The sequence below is a fragment of the Muscardinus avellanarius genome, assembly GCF_963383645.1.
Source record: "Muscardinus avellanarius genome assembly, chromosome: 2".
In the NCBI taxonomy this organism is placed as follows: domain Eukaryota; kingdom Metazoa; phylum Chordata; class Mammalia; order Rodentia; family Gliridae; genus Muscardinus; species Muscardinus avellanarius.
In genome coordinates, this window is record NC_137787.1 from 188,181,774 (window position 1) to 188,197,296 (window position 15,523).

Consider the following 15,523-nt stretch of genomic DNA (forward strand, 5'->3'; position numbering starts at 1 on the left):
TTCCAAATAAAAATATAAAAAATAGTTCTGGGAGTGTAGCCTGTAGGTAGAAGGGTTTCCAGGAACCCCAGGACCACCCAAAAAAAAAAAAAATATATATATATATATATATATACATACATATTAATATATTTAATTTGTGTGACATTTTAGAGTTTTCAGACTTTCCTCACGCGTAATTTCATTAAATCCATATATGTGTGTGTGTGTATATATATATATATATATATATATATATATATATATACACACACACATGCACACACACACATAGGGAGAGTATATTTATATTTATATATTATGTCATGTATGTCATATTGCTTTTAGATATATGTATACATTTGTGTGTGTATAAGTGAAAACTCCAAACTTGAAGAACAAAGTGCTAATTAAGGTTATCCTTCAAACTCTTAACTAGGTCAGAGTACAATAGGCAGCGTGTGCTGGTCACGGTGAGCGACTGGGCTCTTGAGGTCTAGCTGGGCCTTGAGCATCTTTTCTCCTGGTAACCTAGCAGAGTGCTTGGCATGAACTGCATGGTCCACAGCACTTGAAGCAGACCAAGGACATGAACACAGGAGCTGAGGAGGACAGAGGGAATCCCCAGAGCTCCGCTGCTCCTTCCTTGACCTCCAGAAAAGCCCTTCACATCTCCCCGTCTCAGTTTCCTCATCTGTAAAATTGGAATAAAAAGACTTCCTCTGCTGCTTCTAACATAACTCTGTAATATGGAGACAGTGAAATTACAGGTGAGGGAAGTCTGAAAACGCTAAAATGTCACACAAATAAAGAAGCACCATGGGCCTTTTATTTCTTTATCACCAACACAGCGTGTTCACACCGTCGCTTTCACTATCCCGCACAGTAGACGAGGCCCTTGTGCTGGGAGAGGAAGGGACAAGTTCAGCGCAGAGACTGCACATGTGTGGAGAACCTGGTAGGTGTGTGCTGCACCCGGGCCCTTTCCCAACATTACTTGATTCAGTACTTTCCACGGTCCTGTGAAGTAAGCATTTAGACCTTGGCAAATTAATTGCATGAAAAAACTAAGGCTCCCAGAACCACACACACTAAGCGGGTCCCATTGGAGGTGAAGGGCCTGAACTGGGAACCCAGGTCTTTCCACTGTGAAGCACATTTTCTTTTGACTGTATTTTACTTGCAGTTCCCAATATGCATGAAGTCATGCACCCATAAAATATGTCCAAATGAGAAGTTTAACTTGTCCTGGCCTTGAATTTTCTCTTCTGGAATAAAGAATTTGGAACAGCCAACTTCAGGATCCAGCAAGTGCCTTTGAATAGTTCTTTGAGTCTTTGTGGTATTTTATACAAAAAAAAAAAAAAATACCTGCTTTAGGGCTAAAAAGAGAACTACGGTCTTGCATGAGCTTTGGCTTTATCTGAATGCTCTTGCATACCTATTTCCAGCTACCTTTTATTGTTCTGAGATTACTGCAGCTTTTGGCACCCAGATTCCTTGGGAGTGTTAAAAACTAATGCAACTGCAGTAATCTCCCCTCGTCTCTAATACCCTTTTTTGGGAGTAAATTTGTTAGGCAGTTTTATGGGTGTGCTCAGTTCAGAAAAATCATTGTTATGATTTCTACGGGCTTCTTCTAAGCTGTAAATATCTAGTGGACCCCCCTGGAGCCATGCACTCTTATGCTAAGATAAGACAGAAGCCCTCCGTCTCTCCTGCTTCTCGTCCATGTCTGTCCTTTTGATGCCCCCTATCTCTCCCTCTTCTGCTGCCTATTCACAGGTAAACACACATCCTTCATCCTGAGGCGCTCATTTTGCCTGTAGAGTTTTGAATTCAACAAAGCCTGGGCCACTGCACCATTAAGTCACACACTACATCTCCAAGACAGCCTGACTTTGACAAGATTATAGAAGAGTCTGTCAAACCATCCTCACTTTGTGAAATCACAGATATCATCTAAAAGCCTGCGCAACTCAAGGGGTTGTTTTGACGACTAAATTGGTCAATGCAAGAACAGCATTTAGAACTGTACTTGGACATAGCATGCACTCAATAAACGTCGGCCCCTTTCGTTATTATTATGAATATCAATTTTCATTTCACTTGCAACTTTTTGTAGTTTGCGTTTGCTTTCTCTCTTTTTAGTCATTGTCAAAGTGGTGACCTTTGAGGTGCTTTTTCTTTGCACGATGGTAAAAGGGTAAAGCTGGGTTAAAATCACTCAAAAATTCTGTTTATTAAGCTGCAATGATTACCCAGTCCTAATAGCAAAATGTAGAAAAGTCCTAAGTCAGAAGAATCCTGTATGTTAGAACATGGCAAAACCTAGGCAGAGATGTTGTTTTTAAAAAATATTTCTTGAGATGTTTCGGGGAAATCTGCATCAAAGCTGCTAATGTAGATCTAAATATTGGATCGGGTTTTTTGCTCTTAAATATCCTAATGTATGTCTCTTCCTTTCCGAGTTGGCCAGCACTAAACAATTGCAACCCAAACACCTCGTCAGTTTTCACCCTATGTGAGTTTCACATTCCCCAAAAGCAGAGCCTGCGAAATTAGCTAAGAAGAGAGCATGGCTGAACGTGAAGAGTCCGATAACACAATCGCAGTGTACTATCTCCTGTTCTGCTTCGCCCGGCTGGGATTAGAGCTGCGAGGGAGACTGAATGGGGCCTTATCTCACTCCGGGGCTGCTCCAGGCTCCAGGTGGATACCCACATGCATAAACCACTGCTTTGCAGTGCGCCTTGAGATGTCCCCGTGCCCAAATCCCAGTGATGCAGCTCAAAGCAGGGCGCCTCTGAACCAAATAATCACAGAAGTCCCTGAATAATGCATGAGAGCAGGACCCTCCCTGGCACACTTGGAAGTGTACTGGGAGGGACTGTGCTCAGCAAGATAGCAAAAACAAGCCCCCGGAACATGCATTCCCTGAAATTTATTCCTGCAGCAGCCACTGGAGGGAAATTAAAAGCAAATGTGACAACCACCCGAAAATCACGGCGTTTTCGTGAGTGAGTTAGAGGCTCCTAGGTTCCCTGTCAACATAAGGCAGTGATGTGACAAGATTTAAAAATTTCCCTTAATGATTAATGCAACCCCCTCCTCCAGGGGAGTAGGGAGTAGCCTGATGGTCCTTGAGACCTGACCTGTAACATCTGGAAGGCTTTTAGTTCCTGCTCCTGTTTGGTTGGTTAATATCCTATGTGGCATCCTATAATTAACGTCAAGTTAGCCAATGCCTAGACATTGCAGACAAGCTGCATTCTCAGGAAGCTGTTTCTTTGAGGATGGGGAGGAACCAGGTACAGTGCGGGGGGGGGCCCCGGGACCCCCTAACCCTCATCTTTCTGTTCCAGATGTCAGTTCTAATACAGCTGGAACAGTGAAAAATGGATTCGAAGCCGGGCGTTGGTGGCGCACGCTTGTAATCCCAGCATTAGGGAGGCTGAGACCCGAGGATCACGGTTCATGGCCAGACACAGCTACTTAGTGAGGCCCTCTGCCACTTAGTGAGACCCTGTTTCAAAATAAAGAATAAAAAGTGGGCAGGGGTGCAGCTCAGAGGTAGAATGCCCCTGGGTTCCATCCCTAGACCTGCAAAAAAAAAAAAAAAAAAAAAAGGATTAAATCTCCCAAATGTTTTGTCACTAATTTGATGTTTCAGCTGCTCTTTATGCAAAAAAATCAACAAAATCTTTATAGAAAATTGTCTCCCTGCCTCATGTCACTAATCCCAAACTGACTATCCTGGAATGTCCCCGGCAGGCCTCTGTGCCCAGTTGGGAAGCGTTCTCTTTCAGCCTCCAGCAGGGAGGTGACACAATTTATCTCCAAGTGGCCACAGCCCCGGCCTCATAGAATAATGGCCCCAGCTACCCTGCTCTATCTGTAGTCAGATACATGGGCAGAAACTATATTTAGTCATTTTGACAATGAAATGGGAACAATTCTCTGGATTCGGGAATTCTATCACAAGGAATTTATTCTCTGCAGAAATTCCTATGGCTTAGGATATTCATGGTCTTCTTGTCCATACTGCCCCTCCCAACAGAATGTGCCTAATTATGCAAAACTGGGAGATGAGTCACATAAATTGTGGTATATCCGTATGTGGAATATAGTGGTTTTATGGAAGAGCATTATTCTCTAATAGAAAAATAGTGAAGAAAATACAAAAATATATTTCCCCTATAATTTTTTGTGGTACTGGGGGGAGGGTGGAATCCAGGGCTTTCTATCTCTGGGATATACCCCAAGCCCTATTTTATAATTTTTTTTTTTTTTTTGGTGGTATTGGGGTTGGAACCCAGAGGCTATCTACCTCCGGGCTATACTCCCAGACCTTTTTTCTATTTTATTTGGAAACAGGGTCTCACTAAGTTGCTGAGAGCCTCACTAAGTAGCTGAGGCTGGCTTCGAACCTGTGCGATCCTCCTGTCTCAGCCTCCCAAGCACAGGGATTACAAGCGTGTGCCACCATGCCCGGCTATAATTTATTTGGAAACAGGGTCTCACTGAGTTGCTGGAGCTGGCTTGGAACCTGTGTGATCCTCCTGTCTCAGCCTCCCAAGCGCTGGGATTACAAGTATGCACCACCGAGCCCAGCTTTATTTTCTCTATATTTTAAAATTTGAAACCACAGGTTTAAAATGTAATGTACATTATGGCCTTAAATCTATAAAAGAAAGAAATGTGTACCTGTGAATATTCAACTGTGGTTTATCTGAGGGAGGTGATTATAGGTCCCTTTATTATTTTTTTGTTTTGTTTTTACTGTTCTTCGTGTCTCATATTTACCACGATGACAGCATATTGCATTTCTTATGAGTGGAAGGGCAATTAATGATTAAAACAATAAAAGCAAACCAATTAAATATAAACTATTCCTGCTTAAGGTTACCAGGTTTATAAGGAGGGAAGAAATGTGACGGCTCTCTCTTTCTGAGGCCGGACCTGTAGGCAATCCTCAACTAAAGGAGTCAAGACATAGTCACATAAAAATGCCTCAGCCCAAAGGGTCTGGCTGCTGTGTAAGCCGTGGAGGTAGTGGCAGCTTGGGCACCATCATGGGGAGCGGCAGTGGCTTCTGTGTGGAGTAAGATAACAACACGCCTGTGTCCCCATTTTTTCCTCACAATACTGGACATCCTTGGAACCAATTGCTCTGACATGCACCATTGTCGGCCTCCAAAAGTTCTTTATTATGATACTTAACAATCATAGCTTCCAATTTCCCATTTGCTTAGAACATCATTCTTAAATTCCCTAATTTGTTTTCACGACTCGAATAAAAGGCCCTTTCATCACTGAGTCAAAGGGCAGTGTGATGGCACAGACTGGCTGCCATGGCTCCCCTATCAGATGCAACCCAGCACAGATAATACTCCACAGAGATAATGAAGAATGGGCCGCCCATAATGAGCACGCGGCACTAAAGAGAGTCAAGAAATTAATCCCATTCTAAGCTTTCGGAAAATGACTCCAATGCACAGTCCTGTCGGGCAGAGGGAGCTGAGTTTCGCTTGTTAAAAGTGCACACATCAACTGATGTGGATAATAGCGTGTCACCTGCATGTAGCTATGGTGAGGTCTCCTTCAGATGCCCCCAAGTCCACCCCTCACAGTCACTTGTAGTGGTTTGCCTGACACATTCTGCTTTGACAAAATTTCATTACCCAGGGAAAACTCATTTTCAAGTTAGCAGGGCAAGAGGGATTGAAGGCATTTATTATTCCCCATATGTTTCACATGATCCAAGAATCCCTGAAAGAGTGGCTGATAAAATGGATGTATTTATTCACTCTGCAAACGTTGACCAACAGGGCTCCCATGATGGATTGGGTTAGGTGTGATATGTTTTGGGGAAAAGAGAGAGGTAAGTAAGACAAGGCTCCCTCTCTCAGGTCTCTGAAGTCTGTTCAAATAAGAAGGCATTCACTGGTCCCCAGAACCAAGATAAAGGACAATGGGCTCCGGGGTTTTGTTGCATGAAGTGGGAAAGAAATCATTTCCCCAAAGGTGAGGGAGTTCCTGCTTGGTGGGATTTTTCTGAATGTATAAAATGGTGGGGTGCCAGAGATATTAGTTTTATTGCTTGATTTTATTAGGGTTAAGCTGGTGGTGGAAAGAATATGTTCAGTTGACTCCTGAAAGCCTATATTTCATGAATTCTTTTGCTTGTGTTCTCATCGGATTGGCAAATGATGGCCTCGTAAAAAAGAATGTGTTTTTAACTACCACAGGCTAAGTGATTCCAGTGACTTACAGTTCTTATTCTATCGTTCAGATGAGGACACTAGTTCTGTTTCCTTGTTGCATTAGAGAGAGACAGAGACAGAGAGAGAGAGAGAGAGCACCAATGGAAGGGAAGAGAAAGGAATAGATTTAGAGAAAGAAGTAGGAGAGGACAACAGATGGGTATGCGATGCCGCTTGACTCTGTCCCCATCCTTTTTCATCCCTACCCGCAGCTGTGGGCTTTCCCTACTTGTCTGTCACCATAGCTTCAGACATTCTCTCTTGGCTTCTACCTACTTTGCTTTATCTTTAATACAATGGCTAAATGAATCTTCCTACAACAGCACTTTTACTATTTCTGCCATACACGGTTGCATTCAGAGCCCAGGACCATCTGGTCTCAACGTCCTCTGTTAGCATCCTCTGCACCGCTCGCTCCTGCAGTCAGCAAACATTTAGTGAAATATCCAGCGTGAGTCTTCTGACCTAGTTGAGTTGCTCTGCTCATTCTTACATGTTCAGAGAGCTCCTTAGCCACTTGCTGTCCACCTCTTGTCTCTGTACCTTGCTAATCAGTGCTTTTCTTCCCAGCCTCACTCCCTGCGCACGTACCACTGCAGAGCATTTTAGTTTATTTTTCATGTTCTCCACATTTAATAGAGCAGTTAGTCCCTTAAACATAGCACACCCTCAATGAGCATGTGTTAATTAAGACACTTGTTAATTAAAAAGGGGGATACATTATACAATAAACTGTTAAGCAAAACATCCCTTCTTGATGCAGTGGGGAAGAAAAGCAGTAGGCTTAATATTAAAAAGAAATAAACCAAATTGTTGCTCATTATCTGTTGTATGAGAAAAATTTGACATTTTCCCCTGTCTGTTTTTACTCTATCATCTATCTATCTATCTATCCATCTATCTATCCATCTATCCATCTATCCATCTATCTATCATCTATCTATTCATCTATCTATCCATCTATCTATCCATCTATCTTTCTATTATCTATCCATCCATCTATCATCTATCATCTTACTGACCATAAAGTTAAAAGACAGATACATTAGAAGACTGTATATTTTACCCTTTGTACATTTTAAACATTAGAAAATACAAGACTTTGGGGGTAAGGGTATTAGGGATTGAACTCAGGGGTATTCTGCCTCTGAGCTATATATACCCCCAGCCTTGGTCATCTTTTTTTTTTTCTGTTTTGAAACAGTCTCTGTAGGTTGCTGAGGGTTTTGCTACATCTCTAAGGCTGTCATCTAATCTGCAATCCTTCTGTCTCAGCCTCCCAAGTACTGGGATTACAGGTGTGCACCACCACACTCAGTAGATGTTTTTTAACAAAAAGAAAAAAAAAGGAAGGAGTATTCAGCAAAGTTAATATTAACCTTGGCTATTAAAATATATTTATTTCATGTAATCATCATTTTAATTTAATAATCATTTATTAAACATGAGCTGTGAGCATGACTTTTATTAGATGTATAGGACACAAGGACCAAGATACAGTTATCAAAAAGAAACCTTAAGTCTGAGACATGACCAAGACTTCAGGATGAAAGTTAAAGGTGTGGTGAGTGATGCAGGAAACCTTATGGCCTAAAAAGTCAGAGAAGATGGATGTGAGCTTTGAGATGGGCCTGGAAAGATGATCAGAATACAAGTGAGCCAAGAAAAGGGCACAGTGAGCGAAGGCAGTTATGCTTTACGCTGCATTTAAAATTATTTAATGTGATTACTTTTCAGCAGAGTGAGATGGGAAGAGTAGGTCTAAAGCAGCCATGGAAAAGTGTGCGTTCCGTTCTTTTGAACTTTAGCAAGCCAAGCTGACCCATCATAGTAATGATCAGTTAAAATAATTATTGACCTAATAAAAGTATGCCATACTGAGCACACAAGTATTCACCATGATCACCCTGTGGCCACAAGAATGACATTTCCAAAGAGCTTCAGTTGCTCTGGGCTTTCTTAAATGAGTTCACCCAAGCTTGTGATGAAGTGGGTGGCAAATGGAAGATTGGTAGACATGAGGCTGTCACCAAGGCAAACAAAGCCATCTGTCTTCAGATTCTTCTTGTCCAAGTAGACTGACAGAGCCTGCCCTTAACTTGCTAGTTAGCATTTATTCCAAATCAAAATCATTGGCTGCTCGGGACCTCTTTGGGAAAATGTTTTATTAATTTCTATCCCTTCATATCTAGATCCAAGGCTTGGTAAATAAAGGAGATCAATTAATATTTGGAGAAGGAAGGAAGGAAGGAATTTATAATTATTTATTTATGTTTTTACTATCTGGAAAGAATTTAGATTAACTGTAAGTATAAATATATGCATAAGTGATCCTTTTTCTAGACTTAAGAGACTGAGTTAAAAGAAACAGAAACCAATAAAGGCTCTCTCTTTTGTGGCCACCACAGCCCTTGGGTATTGCTTGTCCTTTCTATTTTTTGACCATTTTTACCATTTGCTTGTACTATTGAAAAAGTGAGGGCTAAGAAATAAATTGGTAGATTTTACTAGTACTGAATCTCTCAGTACTTTCATTAGAAATGGAATTGGGAGTTATAGGAACAGAAGGAAATGAGTTTTCAATATGGTAGAGCGGGTAGTTGTATTAGTCAGCTTTCTGTCACTGTGACAAAATATCTAAGTTAATAAACTTATAAAAAGGAAAGGTTTGTTTGGGCTCACCGTTTCACAGGTTGTTCCTTTTGAGTTTGTGGTAAGGCAGCATACCCTGGTGAGATGTGTGTGGCAGAGCAAAACGATTTACTTCATGGTGACCAGGAAGTGAGAGAGACAGAAAGTGGTCCAGGTCCCAATGTCCCCTCAGGAGTGTGCCTGCAAGTCACCTAACTCCCACTTACTAGAACATACTTCTTAAAGGTTCCGGCACTTTCTAGCATTGACAGACTGAAGACCAAGCCTTTAACAAATGGGCTGTTGGAGAACATTTCGGATCCAAACTATAGCAGGAGGGATACCAAAAAATAGAAGCTAAGCTCATCAGCAAGAAAGATTAAATATGTGACCTGAACATAGGCGTCATTTCATTGATGATTTTTATTGTTTTCTGGCTCAAAGTAGAGAAGCTAATCAAAGCTGAGAACAAAATAAAGATGAGACAGAAATTTAAATTTTCAGTCACATTTTTATCATTAGTTGAATAGTCTCCAATACTCTTCGTTTATATTGACAACTTTTTAACTTTATATTTGAAACAGGATTTCCCTAAGTTGCTGAGGGCCTTGCTAAGTTACTGAGGCTGTCCTTGAGCCTGTGACCCTCATGTCTCAGCCTCCCACATTACAAGCATGTGCCATGATGCCTGTCTCAGTAGGCATTGCTACATGCAGTGTTAAACTGAATAAAATTAAATATGAATCTAAGACCATTTTAAGTCTAAACCAGTTTCAGGAAGCTTTAAGATCATGTAGTATCCAAGGAATCAAAGCTCCCAGAAGCTCCACGCCCGTTTCCCAAGTGGGCCAAAAGCTTCAGAAGGTTTCAGTTAAATTGTTCTATCACCAACCTTTTGTAATTCACAGCTCCAGAAGCCTCCAACTCTAAGGGTTGTTTTAAAAATCTAGCCAGGTGTGGTGGTGCACACCGGTAATCATAGTACTTGGGAGGCAGAGACAGAGGGTCACAGATTCAAGGACAGCCTCAGCAATGCAGTAAGACTCTCAGTACCTAGTAAGACCCTGTTCCAAAACAATAAATAAGTAAACAAATTAGTTATTATTTTTTTGTTGTTGTTTTTTGGTGGTACCAGGGGTAGAACCCAGAGCCTTTCTACCTCCGAGCTACACTCCCAGAACTGTTTTATATTTTCTTTGGAAACAGGGTCTCACTAAGTGGCTGAGAGCCTCACTAAGTGGCTGAGGCTGGCTTCGAACCGTGTGATCCTCCTGTGTAATCCCCAAGTATGGGGATTACAAGTGTGCGCCACCATGCCCGGCTAATTAATTAACTTTTTAAAAAGCTGGAGGTATAGCTCAGAGAAAGAATGCCCCTGGGCTGAATCCCCAGTACCACAAAAATAAATAAATGAATAAATAATATACAAATTTGGTAAATTAAATTAAATGACGAGTAAACAAGATTGAGAATTGACCATTGTCATTGACTTTTTTCTTGTTTAAATGCTCTGGAATATTTTCTATTTTGCCTAAGCCACCGAGAAGTTGGAAATTATTCATTTATATTCTAATTTGACCCAATTCAAAGATCTTTCTAATTTTAATTCTGTCCTGATGTATTTGACATCTTTATCCAGCTGAGTTAGGTCACCATCATTTTTACTGTATGTGTGTGTGTGTGTGTGTGTGTGTGTGTGTGTGTGTGTGTGTATTTTATACAATTGTGTTGTGGAATAAGACAGATCAGTCTCTGCCAGTAGAATTAAAATGTGAACAAGTCTCAACATAGGACTAAAGCGGGATTAATAATGACATGTCATCTAATATTCAACAATAGCAATATCCACGCTGAACAAAGCTTTACTGTCGACATTTCTTCCTGGAACCCAGGAGCTACGTCAGCTGTTTTCTGTTCTCCCTACTGACCTTTTAGGACATTTTCTTTCACAGATGGAATTGTCATTCCATCACACAGAAAGACAACAGAAGCATGTAAAATGGTGATTGGCGATCGTGAGGCTCCGGCTGGCCTGCTCTTGACAGTTTCAATAAGTTCTTCCTCCCAATGTAAAGGAAAGTGAGTGTTACCTAAGATCCTGCAGTTTCTTTAGAACATTTCAAAATGGTCTGGATTTCCTACTGGTGAGGCTATAGGTCCAAAATAGCAGAATATAGAAAAATTAGAATATTCAGTTTCACTTAAAAAACACCACCCTTAAACTCTACGTTTGCATTGCTCTAATTTGGTGTGTGTGTGTGTGTGTGTGTGTGTGTGTGTGTGTGTGTGTGTGTGTGTTCCTATCCAGTTTACCTTGGCAAAATAGAATAAATCCTAAGATATTTCCTATGAAAGGAGAGGTTTTTCTTTTCATGATACAGTGATAAAAATAAGTAAAATGTTTGTTTTTCTTTTCATGATATAGTGACAAAAAACAAATAAGATGTTTGTTGTTTTAAAATAAGCTAGACCTGATTAAATCCAAGTTCTGTGGCCTACCACTAATGTAACTACCAGTGGGTATCTTATTTCATCTTCTCAGGTTCTTATTATGCAATACTGAGTGAACTGATGATGTGTGCTCATCTCACTGGGGCACTGAAATGGTCTGGCCCCTTAGCCCAATGCCCGGCATTTAGTAAGTTTACAGCATCATGGGTCTTGGATGCCAGTCTATGGAGAAGCATTTGGAATTGAAGCATGTAAATTTATCTAAATAAAAATTTTATCATTACCATTTAAGACAAAATTAGAAAACTGCACTCCCAAATTTCAAAGTCTTTTTATGAGTGGTAGTGGAGTGATTAGTTAGACAACTTGAGCAAAATATCTCCATTATAGTGAATATAAGCCTTCAACAATTTACTTTCTTCCTCTACCTAGTATTAAGCACCTCTGGCTCTCTTCCTTGGGAATTAGGAACGTGTGCTTTTCCATTGCTATGGCTTCTCTGCGGGTCTTCTCACTGTCACCGCTGATGCTTGCTGATTACACACACTCAAAATGTGACATAGTTTGCCTCTTTTCTCCAACAATCCTCTTATGGCAACGATATAATTTCCTTAACAAAGGTGATTTGTGGAGTGGGTGATAAAGCAGATCTCCCCGCTCAGAACCCACCCTGATGCGATGGCCTCCAACTCTAGCAGGAAGTGGAGACGGGTGTTCTGAGAATAAAGGGGGCAGAGCGGCCTCTCTGCCCCTCCAGTTTTGCTTTCAGTTTTTTGCGCAGATTTAAAGCTGCCTTGGATTTAATTATAGAGTCGGGCACACCACCGTTTAAGTGCAGATATCTGCATAAAAACCACATAGGCATGAATCAGGCGGATGATACCTGAGAATCAGGCGAATATCACTGCTTGATAACAGAGATAATTCACAAAATAGCACATGATTCAGTGATAACGAAACTCATTCTTTAACAGATTCTCCATCTACTTATCTGTCAAGATGAGCATGTATTTATTTTAACATCAAGTTTCTACAAAGAGCAGATACAAAGAGGAATCAGGCAGAAACGACCTGGCTTTGTCTCAGCCCTCTGGATGCCAGGCTGTGGACAGGCATGGAGCCTGGAGGCTGTGGAAAGGTGTGGAGGCTAGAGGTTGTGGAAAGGCATGGAGGCTAGAGGCTGTGGACAGGCGTGGAGGCTGGAGACTGTGGGCAGATGTGGAGGCTGAAGGCTGTGGGCAGATGTGGAGGCTGGGGGCTATGGACAGGCATGCTGGACACAGTGGGTGACTTCCATGGAGGCCCACGCCATGACCACTTAGCTGCACCAGCATTGGCTCGGAGTCATTTGCACAAGGCTCAGGGCAGGCATGTTGCTCCCTTCAGAGACTGTGGACCATTCTTGTCTCCTGGGAACTCTGAGTGAACATGATTGAGTCTGCACCATGGAATGGGCCCGCCTCATTTAGCCAAGGCCCGGACAGGGGTTGAATCAGGGTCAGACGGCTTCACTGCAAGGGCAAAGGAAAAGTGAGATCTTCAGAGAGCAAGGCAGCATGGTGTCCACCCTGGTGTCCAGCCTGGTGTCCAGCCTGTCCTTCTGTGAGGTCCCGTCTATGGCTTTGGTGGCAAATAGACCTTCTCCAGATTCTGCTTCGGATTCTGCTCAAGCACTCTTGGTGACAGGGTTGGAGTGGGCAGCTTGTCCTTCCTTGAGCCAACCTAATTCATAATCCAGAATAGTTGTGTACAGAGAAAAGATGAAGGAGAATTGGGTTTCAGCCTTTCTTTTTGTAGGTCTGTGGCATTGGATAAATCATTTCACCTCTGGGCAAGTTTCTCTCCCAAACAGTACCACATCTACTACAAAAGACTGTTATATGGCTGGGCACAGTGGCAAATGCTTATAATGCCAGCATTTGGGAGGCTGAGACAAAATTGCATTTTGCGGACAGGCTCGACTACTCAGTGAGGCCCTTTCCAACTCAGTGAGACCCTGTTTCAAAGTAAAGAATAAAAACTAGGACTATGGATGTAGCTCAGAGGTAAAATGCCCCTGGTTTCCATCCCCAGTACTTAAAAAAAATAAAAGACTGTTATAAGTATCCAATATGATAGCAGGTGGGTAATCAGTTTTTGAAATCCTAGTGTTTTCACTAAATGTAAGGCATTCTTGCCCTTGGAAATATACCAATGACTAATTACTAAATGGATGAATGTTCTATTCCTACTGCCCCACCTCTCTCCACATTTGAGATGGGGAAAAAAAGCCCAGCAAACTTAGCATGAAAAGTGGTCTCTACTGCCCTTATCAAAATACACACAGTTACACCAGGGAGGTGCAGATCCTGACCAACCATCTCCCAGGAACATTGGACAGAAGACTCCCTTGGCCCCATGTTGATAGAAAACCACAGAGGCCATCCTTCCTGCATTAGCATTGCCGACGACTGACCCTCTCCCTCTCGTTTCTTCCAGGAATTTCTATTACATCACCATGTTGAGGGATCCGGTGTCCCGCTACCTGAGTGAGTGGAAACACGTGCAGAGAGGGGCCACGTGGAAAACGTCCCTGCATATGTGTGACGGGAGGAGCCCCACCCCGGACGAGCTGCCCACCTGCTACCCCGGGGACGACTGGTCCGGGGTGAGCCTGCGGGAGTTCATGGACTGCAGCTACAACCTCGCCAACAACCGACAGGTGCGCATGCTGGCCGACCTCAGCCTGGTGGGCTGCTACAACTTGACTGTCATGAACGAGAGCGAGAGGAACGCCATCCTGCTGCAGAGCGCCAAGAGCAACCTCAAGAACATGGCCTTCTTCGGCCTCACGGAGTTCCAGAGGAAGACGCAGTTTCTCTTCGAGAGGACATTCAACCTCCAGTTCATCTCGCCCTTCACGCAGTTCAACATCACGCGGGCCTCCAACGTGGACATCAACGAGGGCGCCCGCCAGCGCATCGAGGAGCTGAACTTCCTGGACGTGCAGCTCTACGAGTATGCCAAGGACCTCTTCCAGCAGCGCTACCACCACACCAAGCACCGGGAGCACCAGCGCGACCGCCAGAGGCGGCGGGAGGAGCGGAGGCTGCAGCGGGAGCATCGTGCGCACCGGTGGCCCAAGGAGGACGGGGCGGCAGAGGGCACCGTCACCGAGGACTACAACAGCCAGGTGGTGAGATGGTGACGCCCTGCCCGCTCTGCTTTCGGGAGAGGGAGGTGAGCGGTCACACCTGCTTCTGCAGAAGTGGGGTCGCTGTGGGACCCCCCCAACACACACACACCCAGGCTGTCTGGGGTCAACTGGGACACCTGTTTCATCTCGCTCTTCATTTTTAGCCAACTGGAAATGATCTGCCTTGTTCTTTATTTTCTTGACATTTTTTGCCGGTGATATATAGTAGGGTAGGCGTGCATACGCTGCTTGAGAAGGTCAAGAGAAAAATGGCCCAAACAGAGAGATGGCCGGTGATGTCTTTGCCGCCCTGTAGCCACCATTTGGGTCACTGGAACCCATGGAGGCGCACGTGAAAAGCCCGGCTCTGCTGGGACTGGTCTGTTGCATCCTGTCTCTGCCATGGAAAAGAGAGTCCGTCTACACAGAGAGAAGGAAGGAGCCGCCCTTCTGTCCTCTGAGGAGGCTTTCGCCAACACTTGCCCGACTCTTGGTTCTCATCTTTGAACTTCTGCTTGAATGCTGTTGAAATCATAGGTGTTTTGTTGCTGCCGTTGTTTTTAAGCAAAATCACTTTACTGTTTGAGCATCTCCAAAGACCCACACCCTACAAAACCCTAAGCCATTGCTTCCTTCCCATCTTGAAGGAAACAGGAGTGGACACAGAACAGGTGTGGTTGTGGCCCCTGAGGAATGAATGTCGGTGAGACCTTTAGGAGAATCCGCTTATTTATCAACACCTAAGGAGATCACACTTTACCAATTTTAATCTTCAATGCAGGAAATGAATGATAACTGGAAAAAAGAAAAAAATTCAGGAGAAATGCCATATGTGTAATATTTCCAAACCAGCCACAGGATCTTAATTTTTTAAAGAATATTTCTGAGTTGAATCTCTTTGCAGTAGTCGTCTTTTCTGCCGTGGTGCTCCCAGGTTTTAAATTTTGCTATCACAAAAGAAAAGATGTTTAAAAAAAAAAGTGGCCTAAAGTATAGACACTTAGCTAGCATGTATACGAGA

General features: G+C 43.0%; 1 protein-coding gene across 1 annotated transcript in view; it reads left to right on the forward strand.

Annotated features, from left to right (window-relative positions):
* HS6ST3 (heparan sulfate 6-O-sulfotransferase 3) overlaps positions 1-14,514 on the forward strand; it is a gene marked incomplete at both ends in the record, with an annotated part of 732,556 nt that extends 718,042 nt beyond the window's left edge. Inside the window, one exon of the mRNA XM_080689519.1 lies at positions 13,806-14,514. Within this exon, the coding sequence (XP_080545645.1) occupies positions 13,806-14,514 (709 nt within the window). The remainder of the gene's footprint in view (positions 1-13,805) is intronic.
* Positions 14,515-15,523: the final 1,009 nt, after the last annotated feature.